The following is a 16838-nucleotide window of genomic DNA, read 5'->3' as shown; positions in this document are numbered from 1 at the left end:
TTTTTTTTCATCGCCATCCGAAAATAGTTCCGTTTTTGAATGCATATGCATACTCAGGTATTTGGATGAGAATGCAGAATTATCTGATACGGCTGATTAACTTTTGGAAATATACTAGAATTTTAAAGTATCTGATGAATGCACAACGGTAACATTTTCAATGCATTGCGTGAAGTTGTGGCAAAATTTGATAGAGAAGCTCCTGTTATGTACGGTACATTAAGCTCCAATTTATTTTTCATTATTCTCAAATGCGTGCAGATGTTGTAACAATGTTGATAAGAGAAGTAAGAAGATAATAGCGACCGTCTTCTTAGAGTGTCAGGTGTTCCGGACCAGCTCGTGCATTATCATTACATTATGCATCATGAAAATATTTAGAAAACGATTGTTTTGGTAGAAAATATAGGGTTTAAAAATATTATGAATATTGTTGCCACATATTCATCTGTATTCATCTTTCAGAAATCTGTACCGTTAAAATATTCTTCGCACAGAAAGATTTGTTTAATAACATATAAATATTTCTTAAGTCTCATAATATTAATTTTTAATGAGACTTATTTATTATATTTATTTATTTGTTTATTACTCTTGCTAAACTTAGATCGCATATTATCATATGTTCAAAATTCTACCATGTTCCAAAATCAGCAACTGAGAAAACCGAACTCGAAGTTTTCTAGCATATTTGTCTACCAGAAGCTTGAAGCATTTCAGTTTAGCAAAACACCGGATTTTTTATGAGCAGTAAAATATTTTTTTTTTTTTTTATCTGTATTATAGTGACTTTCAACTCATTTGGCTGGTTCGTCACTTTTACTTCCATTTTTGGAAGAATGTCGGGAGTGAGAATTGAACTCGTGACCTTTAGCGTGAGAGGCATGGATGTTACCACTACGCCAGATCGCCTCCTCAGCAGTAAAATATTGTCTGATGAAACGTGGAAAGTTCCCCTCAATTGAATCAATCAAGCTTGATTATTAGTTTCAGAATTCATGGTGGGACAGTTATGCCTAGGATATCAACATGGCACAATTGAACTTGATGTTGTTTTTTGAAATACTGGGAAAAACAATACGTTTTTTAGTGTTTTTCCGAAAGTTTATGCATAAAAACATCGTTTTATGAAGAAGAGAGTGATCTGCAACAACTTTGCAGAATATAAATCTAATTGTTATTAGGAATTCGCTAACAAGGTGTACACGTGTTCTGTTAAACTTTTTTTCATTTGTTTGAGAATTAGTTCGCTCTTCCAAACCTAAAATGAGTGCATAGCCCTGCTGAAAGCTTGGCACTAAATTCTTGTACTACCGATTTATTTATTATGTATCAACAAAAAATATATGGCGGGACAGTTATGCTTAGAATATGAACATGGTACAATTGAGCTTGATGTTGTTTTTCTAAAAGCTGGGAACCAACAATAACTTTTTGTGTTTTTTCAGAAGATAAGGCATAAAACCATAGTTTTATGAAGAAAAGTGAAAATTGTCGAAAAGTAACATAGGACAACTATGCGTAGAACGGCAGGGTAGGTGTTCAATGAAATTTTCAGACCTCAGACCTTGCGTTCGTAGTGTCGTGGCGTGATCTGATTTAGAAGCTTAGCTATATTGTTGTTATGATCAGAAAAAAATGCTTAGTGGTTGCCGAGGAGGAAGGCAAAGTAAGAATACTAAAAATGTGACATATTCGCGCTGAAAATGCGAACGTATTCATATATATTTTCAAGTCTCCGATTATTATACACAAATCCTGCTTAAGTATGTTTTATGTAGCAGTGATTTCATTACAGAGAGGAGGCGATCTGACGTAATGGCTAACATCCGTACCTCTCAAGCAAAAGGTCACGAGTTAAATTCTCACTCCCGACATTACTCCGTCGGAATGGAAATAATGCCCTGGGCCGAGTGACGAACCATCCATAAGGTTGAAATTCACTGACAAATTTCATGCCAACTCGACTAGCCATTTGCAGTACCATTTTAGATAACCCTGAAACGTTGTGGGTGAAAACACATGGCTCTTTTAACACGTTAAACCCCGTGCCGGTCCCTAGCGACTGACGTTGAGCTTTTCGTTGGAAAAACGTTGATCACTGGGACTGACAGTTACAAAATAAGGAAATAATAAAAAAAAGGTTTGTTTTCGCATGTTTTACGATATGTTACTACTCTCTAGTCAAATATCTGACTTTTTTTCTACTCGTAATATTTTTGTGTGTAAATTCTCGTGTTTGACATCTCGTCTTGACATGTTTCTTAAGGGGCTGTCCACATACCACGTGGACAGGAAAAGCATGATTTTAGACTCCCCCTCCGTGGACAAGCGTGGACATTCCTTATACCCCTCCACGTGGACATTCCTCCGGCTTTGAGGAAAAAATCAAGAAATTCTATTTTTTTGCTTAAATTTCATTTCAAGTTTGTTTCTATTTTCTATTCCATATGTTTATTGATAAAAATTATAGCCTTACCAATGGTAACTATTTTTCTTGAATCGATTTTTTTCAACATTGTCCGAGAGCTCATTATTTTCTTTCGAATGCCATTTATGTTATCTCCATATCCATTTAAAATATCGATTGTGAGCTTATTCTCGAGTATTTTTATTAAAGCTGGCTGGCTGATTGAGTTTTCAAAAAATCAGACAATGAAATCAAGCACTTTGTTTGAAAACAGAATTTTCTCGTTTAAACATCAATGACTTTCGCTTTTACAGGTTCGGTAGTGCCTGATGGCTATAATGAACCTAGTAAAAACAAAACATCTGCAGTATCATCGTGATCGATGATTCCGTTGACCTACAACCCTTAATTGTTAAATCATGCTAAATATTGTCCTGTAAAAATCGTGCCGATTCTAAGGAAAAAACCAAAAGCATATTTTTGTAGGCATACTTCTTTTCGGTCATAGATATACCGTTTTTTCCTGAATATTTCAGCATCCTTCATGCAACTTGAAAATTCCATCCTCTCAGAACTTATGCTATGGAGTATCTTAAAGAATCAAGAATCTTAACAGTTCATAATCTGAAGATGCAATATCTGGCGTGTAAGGCGGGTGGAGTTTTAGAAGTGCCCTAGAAGCGGTCTGGATCGTTGATTATCATACGTTCAGCTGCTAGCAGTACTTGTTGGAATTCATCGAAACTAGTTGCTTGGTAGAAGCTCATGATACAGATTTTCTTCCAGTCCTACCAGACCCAGCCATAACTTTCTTAAAGCGAAAACCTGCTTCGGGATTCCATTCACTTGCTAAAATTTTTTTAACTCAACATTCTTGTAAATAATTTGCCCTTTACAATTCGTTACAAATATGTATTTTCGTCGCGTTTATGAAAACAATAAATAAACCCTTATTTCGGAATCCGGTCGGATTTGAAATTAGCACAATGTTGCGTTCTTTAAGAGGGTATTCTAGTCTAGAAATTTGAAAAAAAAATCTTTTTTTTTCTTCATATTTCTCTAATTCAGACATTTAAGAATATACCATAGAAGAGACTTTTCGAAAATCTCATTATTTACCAAGTTATAGCCATTTTGGTGATGCGATATCTTATCTAGTACGGCCATAACCATTAACTTCAAACGCGTTTTTCTCGAAACATGTTTTTCAAACTGGCTTACACGATATCTCAAGTTCTACTTATCCGATCTATGTTTATATGAATACAATGTGTATGTATCTTTCTATACATAAACCTATAAAAAATCATAATTTCGTAACTTTACCATTTTAAAAAAATCAAGAAACCTAAAAAAAAAAATTTAAACAGCATTTTTTTTCTTCAAATTTCCGCCACTTTATCAAAAAACACGTTTTTGACCTGTCCGAGGTTCATGCGATAGTAGCATCTTTACTGATTCAGAATCTGTTCGATTTGTTTGTTTCAGTAAATTCCAGAAGTGCTGGAATTTTGTGCGCCCTGGCACAACTTTTTTTTGAACCCCCTCACTCGATCAGCTTCTAATTATGGATATATTTTTTTCCGTTCAATTTTTGTTTTATTGTTGAAAGATAAATAAACAAACAGTGATATAATGGATGGTAAAAATATTCTTTGTTTTTCTTTTTCGGAGCTCGAACAAACGTCCGAAATTCGAGTCTTTATCCCCCTTATTCTGATCGAGTCAAATCCTATCGGATTGTACAAATGTTGCAACCTTGAAATGCAGAATGCAAAAGTTTGTTTCGTTTGGATTGCGATATGTCAAATCCGATCGGGTTCCGTAATATGGTTTAATATAATATGTAGTCAATGCATTGTTGCATGTTTGCATGTTACATGCATGTTTTTCGTGATGTTTAGTTTCTGTGATTTCGGTGATTTTCGACATCTGTAGTGAATCTACTAATTCATGTGCATGAAAGATTAATCTTTTCTTTTAATTAATCAGCAGTAGCAGCATGAACTTTCCAGACAACTCAAAAGAAGCGTATCACAAAAATTACCAGACATCAATGAAGAACAACATCATTGCAAGAAATAGATCTCCAGAGATACGGCCCGTACACTCATGGAAGAATTTGTTTTTCGTTTCAATGTTCAGAAATCCTTGGGACTTCTCGAAAACAAACCAAACAGTTTTGTCATCAAGAACAAAAGCTGAATTCAACCCGCGCTTAAGTCGTCATTTTGATTACTACAAAAAATCCAACATTCTTTGTGTTATTGGGTGTCTTTAATGGCCCTCTATTACCGATTGGAATAAATTGGATCCTAGTTCATGTGCGTTACCTTCAGAATATACATTTCAGGAAAGAGGTTAGTCATATGAAAAAATATGGATGTTCGACCGAGCAGCACTCTCAGGCAGTTCAGTATTTTTATTGATGAATACTGAGTACTCAGGGCGGGCGTGAAGTTCAAAAAATCTTGTAAATACAAAACAGATCTCATTCAATTTTGACTTCTAACTTGAATGTTTTACTTTAAAAAATACTTAACGTGTCCACGTGGACATTATCAAAACCCCTTCCCCCCTCACCGTGGACAAGCGTGAACATTTTCATAACCCCTACCCCCCCTAAAGTTGTTCACGTGGTATGTGGACAGCCCCTAATAGAAAAAAGTTAGCAGAGAAGTGAATCGCGATATTTTCTACCTAAAAATGATAAAAATGAGTAAATTTTCGAAGAAAAACATGAAACAATTGTTGTTCGAAAAACTTTTTTCTTGTAAAAGTTGTTGTAATTTGCCCATCTTCCGACGTATGGACGACTTGTTAGAAATTATAAGGGTCATTCATACATATATTTTTTTAAGAAATTCAAAATACGTTAAGAAATAAAAAAATACGTTTTTGAGAAAAATGAGTTTTGATTTTTTAAATATTTTTTTTTGCGAAATAATAAAAAAATTGTTTTGGTATTTTTTTATGAAAATTTAAACTATTTTCATCATTTTATCCTTCGACCAGAACTTTGTAGGCATCAAAATTTTAGAGTTGTAAAGTTTTGTAAAAAATTGAGAAAAAAAATTTGATCTTTTTCAAAAAGTAGTCTAATTCTTTTTTGAAGATATCAAGTATGCAAAGTTGTTCAAAAGACCCATGTCTTTACATCCACAACGTTTCACTGCGATCTGAGATGTGACTGCCAGCTCCTAAGCAGTGTTACCACATATACAGATTTTTCTGTAATGATACAGATTTTCAGTTTTTTTTATACTGCGGATTTATTTCAGATTTTGTAACAAGAGAAACTAATTTTTAAATATTCGACCATTTTACGCAACAGCTAACAAACTCAATCAGACAATTCAAACAACAGTTTGAGCTGCTCTGAACTTTTTTTGCTAGTTTTAAATGTGTGATGCAGCAGTGATGGAATTCGTATTTTCACAACATGATGCGAAGGGTTATGTCACTCATCTATCCCAAGACAGATTGGCCGGATGTCGAGAAGCTGCATTACTTGAAGGGTATGCATGGCGTTAACAAACATGCAAATGGATCCAATAAATTGCAGAATGATTTAGTATGTGAAGCATAATAGGCAAGTTAAAGTTGATTAGGATGTGCCATTCCCAGACTCAATTCGTTGTACATTTGAATAACTTATCATGATGCTATATATGGTTTCAGCCATACAAAAGTATGATATTATAATATTTTAAATGGACCCGGAGTGTTAATTGATTCAGTACTTGATTCTATATTAAGACTGGACTACTTTTCTCTTGACCTCTAATTCGATTCATAGCATGATTCTCGCGTAACTTTTGAAAAGGTCCTATGTAACAAATGTAAACAAATCGAGTTAATGGATGCACGCTATTAGTTTTCAATCATTGAATGTATTACAAAAACAATCGTTCACGTATCTATCTTCTTCATCTTTTTGTCGCCGATACAAAAAATATCCAATGTACAGATTCGAATTTTAAGCACCCGGCTGTTACTTCGGACGCCACTTTCCTCCGACGGCCGAAACGTCCGAAGTAACAAAGCAGTCAATACAACTCGCAGTCGTACTTCGGTCGTTTTGGAATTTGTTTCTTACAGTGTTGTTACCGATTTCAGTGCAATTCAACGAGTGATAACAATAATAATCAGTCTTCAGAACGAAATGCTGAGATTTGGATTGTTGTTTATTAGTTAGTTTCAAATTTTTATAGTGTAACGTAATATGTCCAATGTGCAAACGCGGGCAGTCAAAACGTCCAATGTTACATTTTTCGCTCCGAGGCTTCAACCTTAATCTCAAATCACGGAAGAATAGTTACGATTGGTTTTATGGAGTTATTCTTGACAGCTAGTGGTGAAAACAGTGATAAAGATTGATAGCTTTTAAGACAATTCGCGAAATAATGTTCGGGTCTTCAACTACGTTTTTCTCGAGTTGGCGAAAATGTTACATTGGACCTTTTCAAAAGTTACGCGAGAAATGCATATTAAAACTAAGAACAGAACGAGTAAACACTCTCTCTTCTCATTATCTGGCGTTACGGAGAGAGAGACGCAACTTACAGTCAAACCTGTTTTTGGGCGTTATTCTTTGTGCGATTTTTGTGTGTTGCATATGAAAAGGAACTTTGATATGTAGGGGAAAAGGGGGGAATTTGGACCACCTAAGCAAATCGCCTAATATTTCCAAACCAATACGGTCTAAATAAAAAATTTCACATTGTATACTGAGCTACACTTGTTTTCTCTCAATAAATAATGTTTAATCATTATATAAAGCTTCAATCTATCAAATATATCATAAAATAAAAGAGATGATTTTTGGACATTAAAATTTGATGTGGGGTGATTTGGACCGTCTGTGGGGTGATTTGGTCCAGTGTGTGTTTCATCGAAAAAAACATACTTATGTTTATGTAAAGTAATGTTAATGTTACAATCAGTAACAATGTTTTGGGATCGATACCAGGTGTTTTGGCAAGATACGAGACCAGAAAAGTTGGATTGAGACCATCTCGACTTCTGCACGAATCTTTTCACTGTTGGTCGAGCATTTTCAAACACTTTTGATGCTTAGTCAAAGAAAATCTGTTCTCGATGGCCTGCGTTGCTCTTTCAAGCTCCTCCTTCTTCCAACGTTGTCTGTCCATCCTCTATTTGTAATTCAGCGGCATCTGGAATCAATTAGACCAAAAAAAGTCTCAAATCTGTAGGACCAATTCACCCCACAGAAACGTGTCCATGTCATGTAAAAAATAAAATGCAATTAATTTCATTTATTGTTATCAAACTTACAGTTTCGCTAAATCAAATTGTTCCACTTCTGTAGGCGAACAGAACTGTACTGCACAATACACGAAAAGTTTGTTTAATTAGCGGAAAAAACCTTAAAACCACTATCGGAAAACTCACATTTTTTGACGATCAAAGTGCTTGCTGTGTTTATGCTACCGTTTCCCTCTACTTGTAAAGTTTTACCAAAGTTTTTGTTATTTTAGGTACATACGGTTCAACAATAGAAGGAAATGACATTGTAAAAAATCCAAGTTGAGCCGTAATTTTTGAGATAATCGGGGTGGTCCAAATCACCCCATTTGACCAAATAACCCCGTGTTACCCTATATTTTGGTAATACATTGGTATTTTATCCCAATACTAGTCTCATGCTTTGTTTAGTTGTGTAAGTAGTAGCTTACTAAAGACGTGGTTCTCAGATCTGCGCAGCTTAATAAGGTGTCTTTTTTTGTTATTTGTTGAATAAGGCAACATATCCCAACATACAGCATTAAAAAAGAGGGAAATCGAATGGTGATCTAAATCGGAATCATCAGCCGAGGAGTTATTTTTTACGTGTAACTTTTTCCATGCGGTCCAAATTCAACGCATAAAAAATGTTTTTTCTCCAAATTGTAGAGCGAAACCTATTTTTTGAAGGTACTCCTAAATTTTTCCACAATTCTATATGCGATTTTTTTTGTGCGGTTCCTATCCCTTGTACAAAAACAGGTTTACCTGTGTAGCTAATCGCTATCACCTGTTTAGTCAGCCTCGCAAATAATTATCATTGCGCTGTGAGATGAACGGTTCAAATTTCAAGCTCGTTCGGTGCTGTTTATGTTCGCGTTCATGGGATTCCCTATTTTGCCGGTCGGTTTTGATAAGTTCTCGATTCGGTTAGTAGTAGCATTGTCGTCGTTTATTACACCATATAAACAACGGTACGCGCCAGATCTGCGGTAGCTGGAGGCGAAACGATTTCTCCGGTTTTTTATTTCCGCGCGGGATTCCTCTCGTGACAGGAGTTTCTTCAATTCGATCTAGCCAAACGAGTTTCTCTGTTAGCAGGCATAGTGCTGTTTTAAGTGAAGCTTTTTTGTTGGTGTTTAAATTATCGTTTATATACTACGGTTGATGCGAGTTGAATGGTGTCAGTTCGCGTTTGAAATCTGTGTGGAATAATTAGTGGATTAAAAGTGTTTATAGGAGAAAAAAAATATCAAAAATGTGGTACTCACAGTTCTATGCAGTTATTATCCTGGGGTCTTTTAGTGGTTTGTATTAATCGGGAAAATATTAGGAAAAGATAATGATATGATCAAATTTATTTAAAGTCATTTAAAAAGCATCCAGGTTTTTTGTTTAATTTTTTTCTTTATTGAAAATCTATTCCAATCAAGTATACGAGTATATCGACCATTATTATCGATTGCCTCAAATCAAAAGAGCTCTACAGAGATCGGAGCAAATGTTATTAGAACAGTGCAAGGTTCGGATTAACACGTTAAGCCCAGCGTCGGTCCCTAAGGGCCGACGTTGACCTTTTTGGTGGGAAAGTGCTGACTGTCTGGGACTGACAGTTACAAAATAATAAAATAAAAATATATACGGTTTGTTTTCGGCTGTTTTACAAAATGTTACTTCTTTGTTACTTTCTAGTTGAATTACTGATTGTTTTCTAAATGTACAATAAGTATCTTTGGGAACTGGGGCCGACACTGATAAGAGCAAACGCTCTTGATGCGCGCTGAATGGAATTGGGGCTTAACCAGTTAAACGGTAGATGCCTCCAAACTTCTAAACGAAACTCCCACAGTTTTTGGTGTGTCATCAAAGATGTGTGTGGACTCGCGGTATCATAATGGCAGACACTACCGTTTTTTAACTCTGGTATTTTTTGCTAAACGCTTCGTGTTATCTATCCAGTTATGAACAATGAAGCTCTGAATTAATGGTTAGACCATTCCTTATACATAATAGACGACTCCTTTCCAAACCAATCATACACTAAGCATAACCTGATTTGGCGCCAATCCAGGGTTTTAAATTATTTGTGGTTGTTCGCTGCACTGGAACCATGATTTTTGCGAACAATATTTCTCTATTTTACCCGGTTTTCATCGCTCGTGATAGAAATTGGCTGATGAAAATTTAATAAATCAAGTTCCTGTGCGTTTAATCATGTTGGACCCAAACATAGAGCTTCTTCGCGGTTTTTTCCTAATAATTTCAATCTGTCACATGGTTAGTTCTTAATGCATTGGCTACTCATGGCAGTTTAGAAGCGGCTCTTTCTCAACCAGTTGGAAAATTTCATATAACTTTTCAGGGACAGATTGATCAGGTCGAGGTCCGTGAAGCTTGAGTCAATAATTATTGTGACACTTTCAAACTCGCATACCTTTTTTTCTTACTTGACCGAAATTAATCAAATTTTGGCCGATCTCTCTTTAGAGTGTTTGTTAAAACTGAGCGGTTTGCAGTTTTTAGTGAGATACCGGTAGAAATGAAAGAAAACCAGCAAACCGTTCGCGAAAGGATTTTGTTCACTCAAATGGAAAATCCTGGGTTTTTGCATCGCACCATGGGAAAACTGACGAATATACATCATTTGACCTTCTACAGGGTCCTCCAAAGGTTCCAGGAATGGATTACAGTGGGTCACACGTCAGGAGTTGGACGAAATGACCCTCAAAAAGCTAAGAGAACGGAGATTGCTCATTTCCAGCGGAATCCGAGCATTACAACGCGGGACTTGGCCAACAAAACTTGATGTTCCGTGAAATTTCGTTTCTGAATGACAAGAAACGATCCGGATTGAAAACGTACAATTGGCACCTTGTCGGGACGAGCACCAGCAAATGTGCGCCCGCAAATTCTACACAAAGCTGTTAACGAAATACCGGTGCTGTGTCATTGAGACCTAGGGGAAGAGCGGGTAATACGGACAGTGGGGGTAATATGGATAGGTATATTTGTATAGTTACATTTTGAATTTCAAATTTCTGGTAATGAGAACCCGTTGTTATTCTATAATATTTAAACCACCTCAAGACAATTAATACTGATAAAAAGTTGAAAAGTTAAACAAAAACTGAAAGTCATACATGATTCCGTGGATGTTATTTTATCGGCTTTGATATTCAGCATTTGGAGTGTTTTAATATCAAAATTCAATTTACTGATGGTTACATTTTAGTTAGTGAGTCAACAAGGAAACAATTTTCGGTATGTAAATTATTTGAATAATTGTACTGGTGGAGCGAAATGGACAGTGATTTTTTTTAAGATCACATCCAATACATGATGGAAAGATTATTCGACTCTTTTTTCGCTCGCCTTCTCTGTTTGTTCTATTGCAGTTGTTGGACAGACAAACGATGAGAGGGAGCGAAATTATCTGGGATCTACAAAACTTAGTCCCTCCAAAAACGGATTTCGCCGTTTTTGAGACAGTACGATCAAAAGCTGTTGTTTTAGTCTGAATTGGCTTCATGTCACTATCCCATAATAGTGCAGGAATAGTATGAGGCTAATTCTGTGGATTTTGTTCTGGAAGACATTAACCCACCAACCTGTCCTGAACTCCGTCCGATCGAATCGCATTGGATCATGATGAAGCGTGAACTTCGGAAGACCAAATGAAAAACAAAATAATGAGGGAGTGGATAAAAAACCGAGAAAAACGTACCGGAAAGACTACAATTGTGAATGTCGAGCATTTTATTTTTTTAAACTCATCATAAAAATTAATCGATGTATGTAAGCTGAAATATACTGAACTATTTGAACTATATTTGATTTTATTTCGATAACCATAACCGATTTACCAATCAATCTAAAATGTCGCAATAACTATTGACTCACCCTTTATCTGACATCAACCGATATTCGACATCAAATTTAACATTTCAGAACGTAATAATTCCGTAACCTTCACAGACTTTTCTGCATATTGCTGCTGCGGATTTGCTTTCGGTAGTGAAAAGAACATCACATAACGTATTTCTTCGCAAATTTCACTTATTTTCAAAACAACGTAACTTTTGACACGATTGGTAAATTAGCAAACTTTGTTTACACAAACTGTCAACAAAAACAAACAACCACGGATACATTTTGAACGAGTTTGAATGATCTTTATAATTATTAAATTAAACTATTAGGTACACAGATGTCGGTTCAAAAATAAAGTTTATTTGCTTATGTACAGTTTTTTCAGTTTACGGATGGGATGAACCAACTTTGATGCTTCCTAATGAACGCTCTACTTTGGATGGTGAGTATTTTAAACATTGTGTAATTCATTATATTGCAATTCAGTTGTTTCTATGTTTGATGGTTATTTATTTTCGCTATAAAATATGCTTTAAATTGATGGCTGCAATGTAAGATCTTCCTGCTTTGCATTGCTTGGATGATGAAACTCAGTGTTAAAAAAAATTATGAATCCAAATTGGATTGTCCTTACCCCAACATCATTCCGTTTTTGCGATGTTTTAAATTTTATTTTCAACTTGTAAACCCTGCAGTTTGCTTGTGATTGGAAACTGTCTTTGACACACTTTAGAAGGTTTCGAAAATGCGTTTCTATTTACGTCTTTTGAGAACATACAAGGGGTACAAATTGACAACTAAAAACGATCGCATCGTGAAAATTGTCCAATTTTCAATAGCTCAGTCATTTCATGAAATTTTCGCGTCAATCGATCTGGGCACAATTTGTTACATTGAAGAAAATAATATCTATCATGAAACTAACCATCGAACAATTGAAAAATTACAACCATTATTCAAACGGGAATTCCGCGGTTTGATTGGTCGAAATCGAAGATGAATAAAAGGATGTATTGTATGAAACTAGCTATCAAAAAATGGAAAAACCTCAAGCATTATCCAATCGAAAACCTCGCGTTCTGATTGGTCGATTTGCGAAAGCAATCTTTGATTTCAGTTCCAGTGAATCTGCACTCTGTTGAAATTAGATAGGTTTGTGTAATGAAATATGAATTTGATGTTCGATATTCTGCTAATATGCGTCGCATATATAAAATGTTTCTGAAAACAGAGAAATCAGCTTCAGTTGTTGTTTTTATTTCGTTGTGCTTAGTTATAGATTCTAAAACCTTTCTAAGTTCTCTAACCTAACCTAAATCCTCTGAAAATCCAAGCAACCTGTGGCGGTAATATGTGCTCTTAGTGAATGTGCACTTGTTAGCGCCCGATTCAACCACTTCGGAATAACATTATCGGTGCTTCGAGCTCATTCGCGGCACATTTTCTGTCAAACAAATCATGTGCATCGCTAGCTCTACCCGCTCGCTTATATCGCATGTTCAGGTAGGAGGTAGAAGGTAGGAGTAACCATTCGTGTATTTCGTCACAAGACTTCTCATTTGATGTTTGTAGAGTTAACACCGCTTGCCGACGAACGTCGAGCGGCAGTCAATTGTCTTTCTCAAGACATGTGGAAAAGGAGTTTGGATTAAGTTTGTCCACAATGGCTCTTCTCAGTGCTGGACACGAATGAACTGAAGAAGTTTGAAGTCTCTATAATCCAAAGCGGACGGATGACTGAATTTCAATCAGTGCGCTTTGGGTATCAAACCGAGAAGGGCGTACTCTAGCGCTCCGAAGGAGTTTATAGTAATTTTCTTCGTTTTCCCCCCACAACTGACTGACGACGACTGAACAACCTGTCCGTCGGGCTTCAAACATGTGGCGATCTCCACTTCTAAACAGCTAATCGTAATGCGGTGATTACTGCTTTTGGCAAAATTTGCTGCTTGGCGGACTAATGGATTAGGAAATCGTGATATATAGCGTATAAAACGAATTTTAGGGAATCAGAATTGGTTCGTAGGGAAAATGGTTACTAACGTTGATTGTATTTCATAGAAACGTTACCTGTTTTCTGATTTGGCACCCTCCGAAAAAAAGTCCTACGTCAAAAAAAAAAAAAATCTTTTTCCTACTAGAATATGCTCAATGAACTTGAAAACATTTTCCAATTTGTTTTGGTTGGTATTTTGTGTTTTATTTGATCAGTCCCAAAACTTATTTGACACGCCATTAAACCATTTCTGTTACAGATTGCCACTTGCGTTTCCACAAACTGTCACGGTACGGATTGGCCTCATCTGCCTTCGGTCGCCCCGCTCGTTCGAGGGAGTTCGCCCATATGGGAGCTATAGGTTGGACCAAAGAAGACGGGACCATCGCATGGAAATGTGTCGGAACATTAATTTGGCCAAACTTCGTTCTCACGGCTGCACACTGCACCCTCGATAATGGGTTAATATGCTTAGGGAGATATGCTCAAAAATTGTTATTTGATGTATTCTTTTGTATATTTCAAGGAATCAAGAACCTGATGTTGTCCGATTTGGGGATTTGAACATGGCAACCACCGAACATGATAAAGATGCACAGCAGTTGAATATTACCGCTATTTTGAAACACCCACAGTATTCTCCGAAAGAAAAATACCACGACATCGCTCTGCTAGAGTTGGAGCAGAATGTCACGTAAGTATGTCGGTGTATTCGGAATATTTGCATAAACAGTTTGCGAATTGCAGACTGAGCGACTATGTTGTTCCAGCGTGCCTTTGGATAGATGAAGAAATGCGGTTCAAAATATTGGAAGCCGGATATAGTAAGCGAATGACAAGACATTGTAAGCACAGATAACTTTTTTTAATGACGACTTACAGTCAAAGATGAAATGCTACTGAAGGAATCATTCAAACCTATTGGCAATGAGGAATGTAGCAAAGTGAGTCCAAGTGTGGAAGATGGTAAGCTCAAAATTTGCGCCGCCAACGAAACGATGAACCCTTGTGAAGTAAAACAAATAATACGTAATCTGAGTTGCACTCAAATAACGATACCCATGTTGTAGTATGAGACCGGAGGCCCTCTTCAAATCAAATTGATGAACAACGCCAGAATGACACCTTTTGTTGTTGCTATAAATTCGTACGGAGCGGCTTGTGGGAAGAATGGCCCGGGCGTTCATACCAGGGTAGCCCCGTATCGTGAATGGATAGTCGAGACTCTTCAGAAGAACGGAGCAATGGTTCCAAGTAAAGAGAGAATGGGTTATGATTTTTAGAATTGTCGTTAAAATTTCCATTTCAGATGACGTCTATAATGAAACATTTTGTGCGTTGCGATACGCATCTTATCGAGAATTTGAGGACGCATCGATTATGAGTCGGAGCCCTGATTTTGTGACAATAGTTAATGGCAGGAATAATGTGGGTGTATCCACGAAACTGCCAACGTATATTGCGCAATTAGCAACGGACGAAGGAGCAACCGATTGTTATGGTGTATTGATCGATGAGATGACTGTAGTGACTTTGGCACAGTGTGTTACGGAAGATGGGTAAATTCGAGCAAAATGGTGTGGTTTAGTCCAATTGCATATTTAATCTGTTACAGGAACCCAGTTTCTCATATCAAATACCTAGGCAACAGAGTGATGAACGTTTCGGAGATTCATGTTCATCCAAAGTATGAGAAGGGAAAGAGCTTTAATAACTTAGCTGTATTACGATTGCAACATTTGCTAGAGATTGAAGACATCGATCCTGCATGTATATGGCATGAGGAACATCATCCATCGCATGAGGTTTATGTTCATGGTTCTGGTCGAACTGACATCAATTCCATAATCTGGACAGATAGAAGCATACAAGCAATAGGTAATAGTTGAAATAATTTGACGATGTTTTCAAAATATATCATTACTTTCAGATCCTACGGTCTCGTTTCTGTCTGTGCGGGTTCGTTTTCAGAACACTTCAACATGTACCATTCCCAAACAGTATCTTCCGTTACTTCACGATGGATTAACTAACGAATTTATTTGCAATGGACAGGACTTATTCCTCGTGCCGAAGTCGTGTGATCTACTGACCGGTGGAGCAATTGACGAAACAGTATATCTGGCCGGCAATAACTATCCCATGGTCTACGGGCTAAATTATCTCGGCAGAGACTGCGGTTTCGGGGAGCACTCTATTGGGATTTCCATAACAAGCCACATCGAGTGGTTGAAGACGGTGCTTATCACGAACAATCGAAAACTTCAATCCAGCGCGATCCAGTTTGTCGATTCGGATTTACGCGAGGGAGAGAGTTGTGAGAAACAAGATGGACGCGTTGGTCAATGTGTTTCGGTTGATAACTGTTCGAGGGCATGGAAACACTTCCTATCGAAGCAAACTATTGAGTTGTGTGCTACAAGCTCTTTAGTTTGCTGTCCTCTGGATGATATTGAGGATACCGAGAAAACCGAAGTCCGTCTGCCGGATGATGGGTGCTCGAGCTTGGTGAAGAATCTGAACAGAACATCGTTCGTAGGATCTCTGGTATAGTATTATAGTAAACGTACTCACTTAAACTGTCAGTTTCAACGATGATTTCCCCTAAAGGTTTTTATTGCATTCGCATCGAATGTCGAAGAGTTCAGATGTCTTGGTACAATCATAACGGAAAAAGTCATCCTTACCTCAGCCAGCTGCATTGGAGATGAGGAACCGGCCGCTGTCAAGCTGATGGCAAACACTACACAAAAGATGTTCCGAGTGGAAGCAATGCTTGTTCACCAAGCCTACAATGCCACCGACGGCACTAACGATATTGCAATGATTCGACTGGAGGATACGCTTGTCTGGAGCTCTGAATTATTTCCAGCCTGTCTTTGGATCAATACGACGCATGTTCCACTGGTTTTGTCGATGGTTTCTCCGGTTACCCAGGAATCCCAGCATGGTTCGAGTACTGCCGTTCGATCTGTTGACGTAATAAAAGAGTTCGGAAGAGCGCTGAGTGCTAAGGTATTGGCAATGTATAATTCCGATTGTCAGCGGTCCCATCCATATGAGATTCAAGAAACTCAACTTTGCGCGAGGAATCCATTTGAGAATTTTACGTGTAACACACTAAGTGACCATCTACGATATGATGATTCAAACGGCTTTTCTTATATTGTGGGTTTAGCTGCAGATCTTGTTTCCTGCAAACAGTCACGTTACACAGTGTTTACTAGAATTTCTGAGTATATTCATTGGATTAGAACGAATATGTAACATGGATTAATAAATGCTGTCATGTATATTTCTTGTTTTTTGACATAA

General features: G+C 37.0%; 1 protein-coding gene across 2 annotated transcripts; it reads left to right on the top strand.

Moving 5' to 3' along the window:
- Nucleotides 1–8534: 8534 nt before the first annotated feature.
- LOC129779230 (ovochymase-2-like) lies at nucleotides 8535–16838 on the top strand. 2 transcript variants are annotated; one of them, XM_055786589.1, is made up of 11 exons: nucleotides 8535–8964; nucleotides 11913–11969; nucleotides 13783–13984; nucleotides 14050–14217; nucleotides 14271–14347; nucleotides 14406–14536; nucleotides 14594–14777; nucleotides 14833–15082; nucleotides 15139–15401; nucleotides 15454–16070; nucleotides 16134–16838. In XM_055786589.1, exons 1-11 carry the CDS (start codon nucleotides 8916–8918, stop codon nucleotides 16788–16790), a joined length of 2655 nt encoding a protein of 884 aa, XP_055642564.1. In that variant the 5' UTR covers nucleotides 8535–8915; the 3' UTR covers nucleotides 16791–16838. The 2 variants fall into 2 exon arrangements, with proteins under 2 accessions (XP_055642564.1, XP_055642562.1); XM_055786587.1 differs by having other exon boundaries at nucleotides 8537–8964; nucleotides 11904–11969.

The sequence above is a fragment of the Toxorhynchites rutilus genome, chromosome 3, assembly GCF_029784135.1.
Source record: "Toxorhynchites rutilus septentrionalis strain SRP chromosome 3, ASM2978413v1, whole genome shotgun sequence".
Lineage (NCBI taxonomy): Eukaryota > Metazoa > Arthropoda > Insecta > Diptera > Culicidae > Toxorhynchites > Toxorhynchites rutilus.
The sequence above is the reverse complement of the archived record's forward strand: the minus strand, read 5'-3'. Positions and strand labels throughout refer to the sequence as shown.

Bases quoted from the DNA above. Each gene is read 5' to 3' on its own strand.
- LOC129779230 (XM_055786587.1), top strand. From the start codon at position 8,916: ATGTGGTACTCACAGTTCTATGCAGTTATTATCCTGGGGTCTTTTAGT. The intron at 13,985-14,049 runs GTTAATATGCTT...GTATATTTCAAG, and splicing joins CACTGCACCCTCGATAATGG to GAATCAAGAACCTGATGTTG. The intron at 16,071-16,133 runs GTATAGTATTAT...TTTCCCCTAAAG, and splicing joins CATCGTTCGTAGGATCTCTG to GTTTTTATTGCATTCGCATC.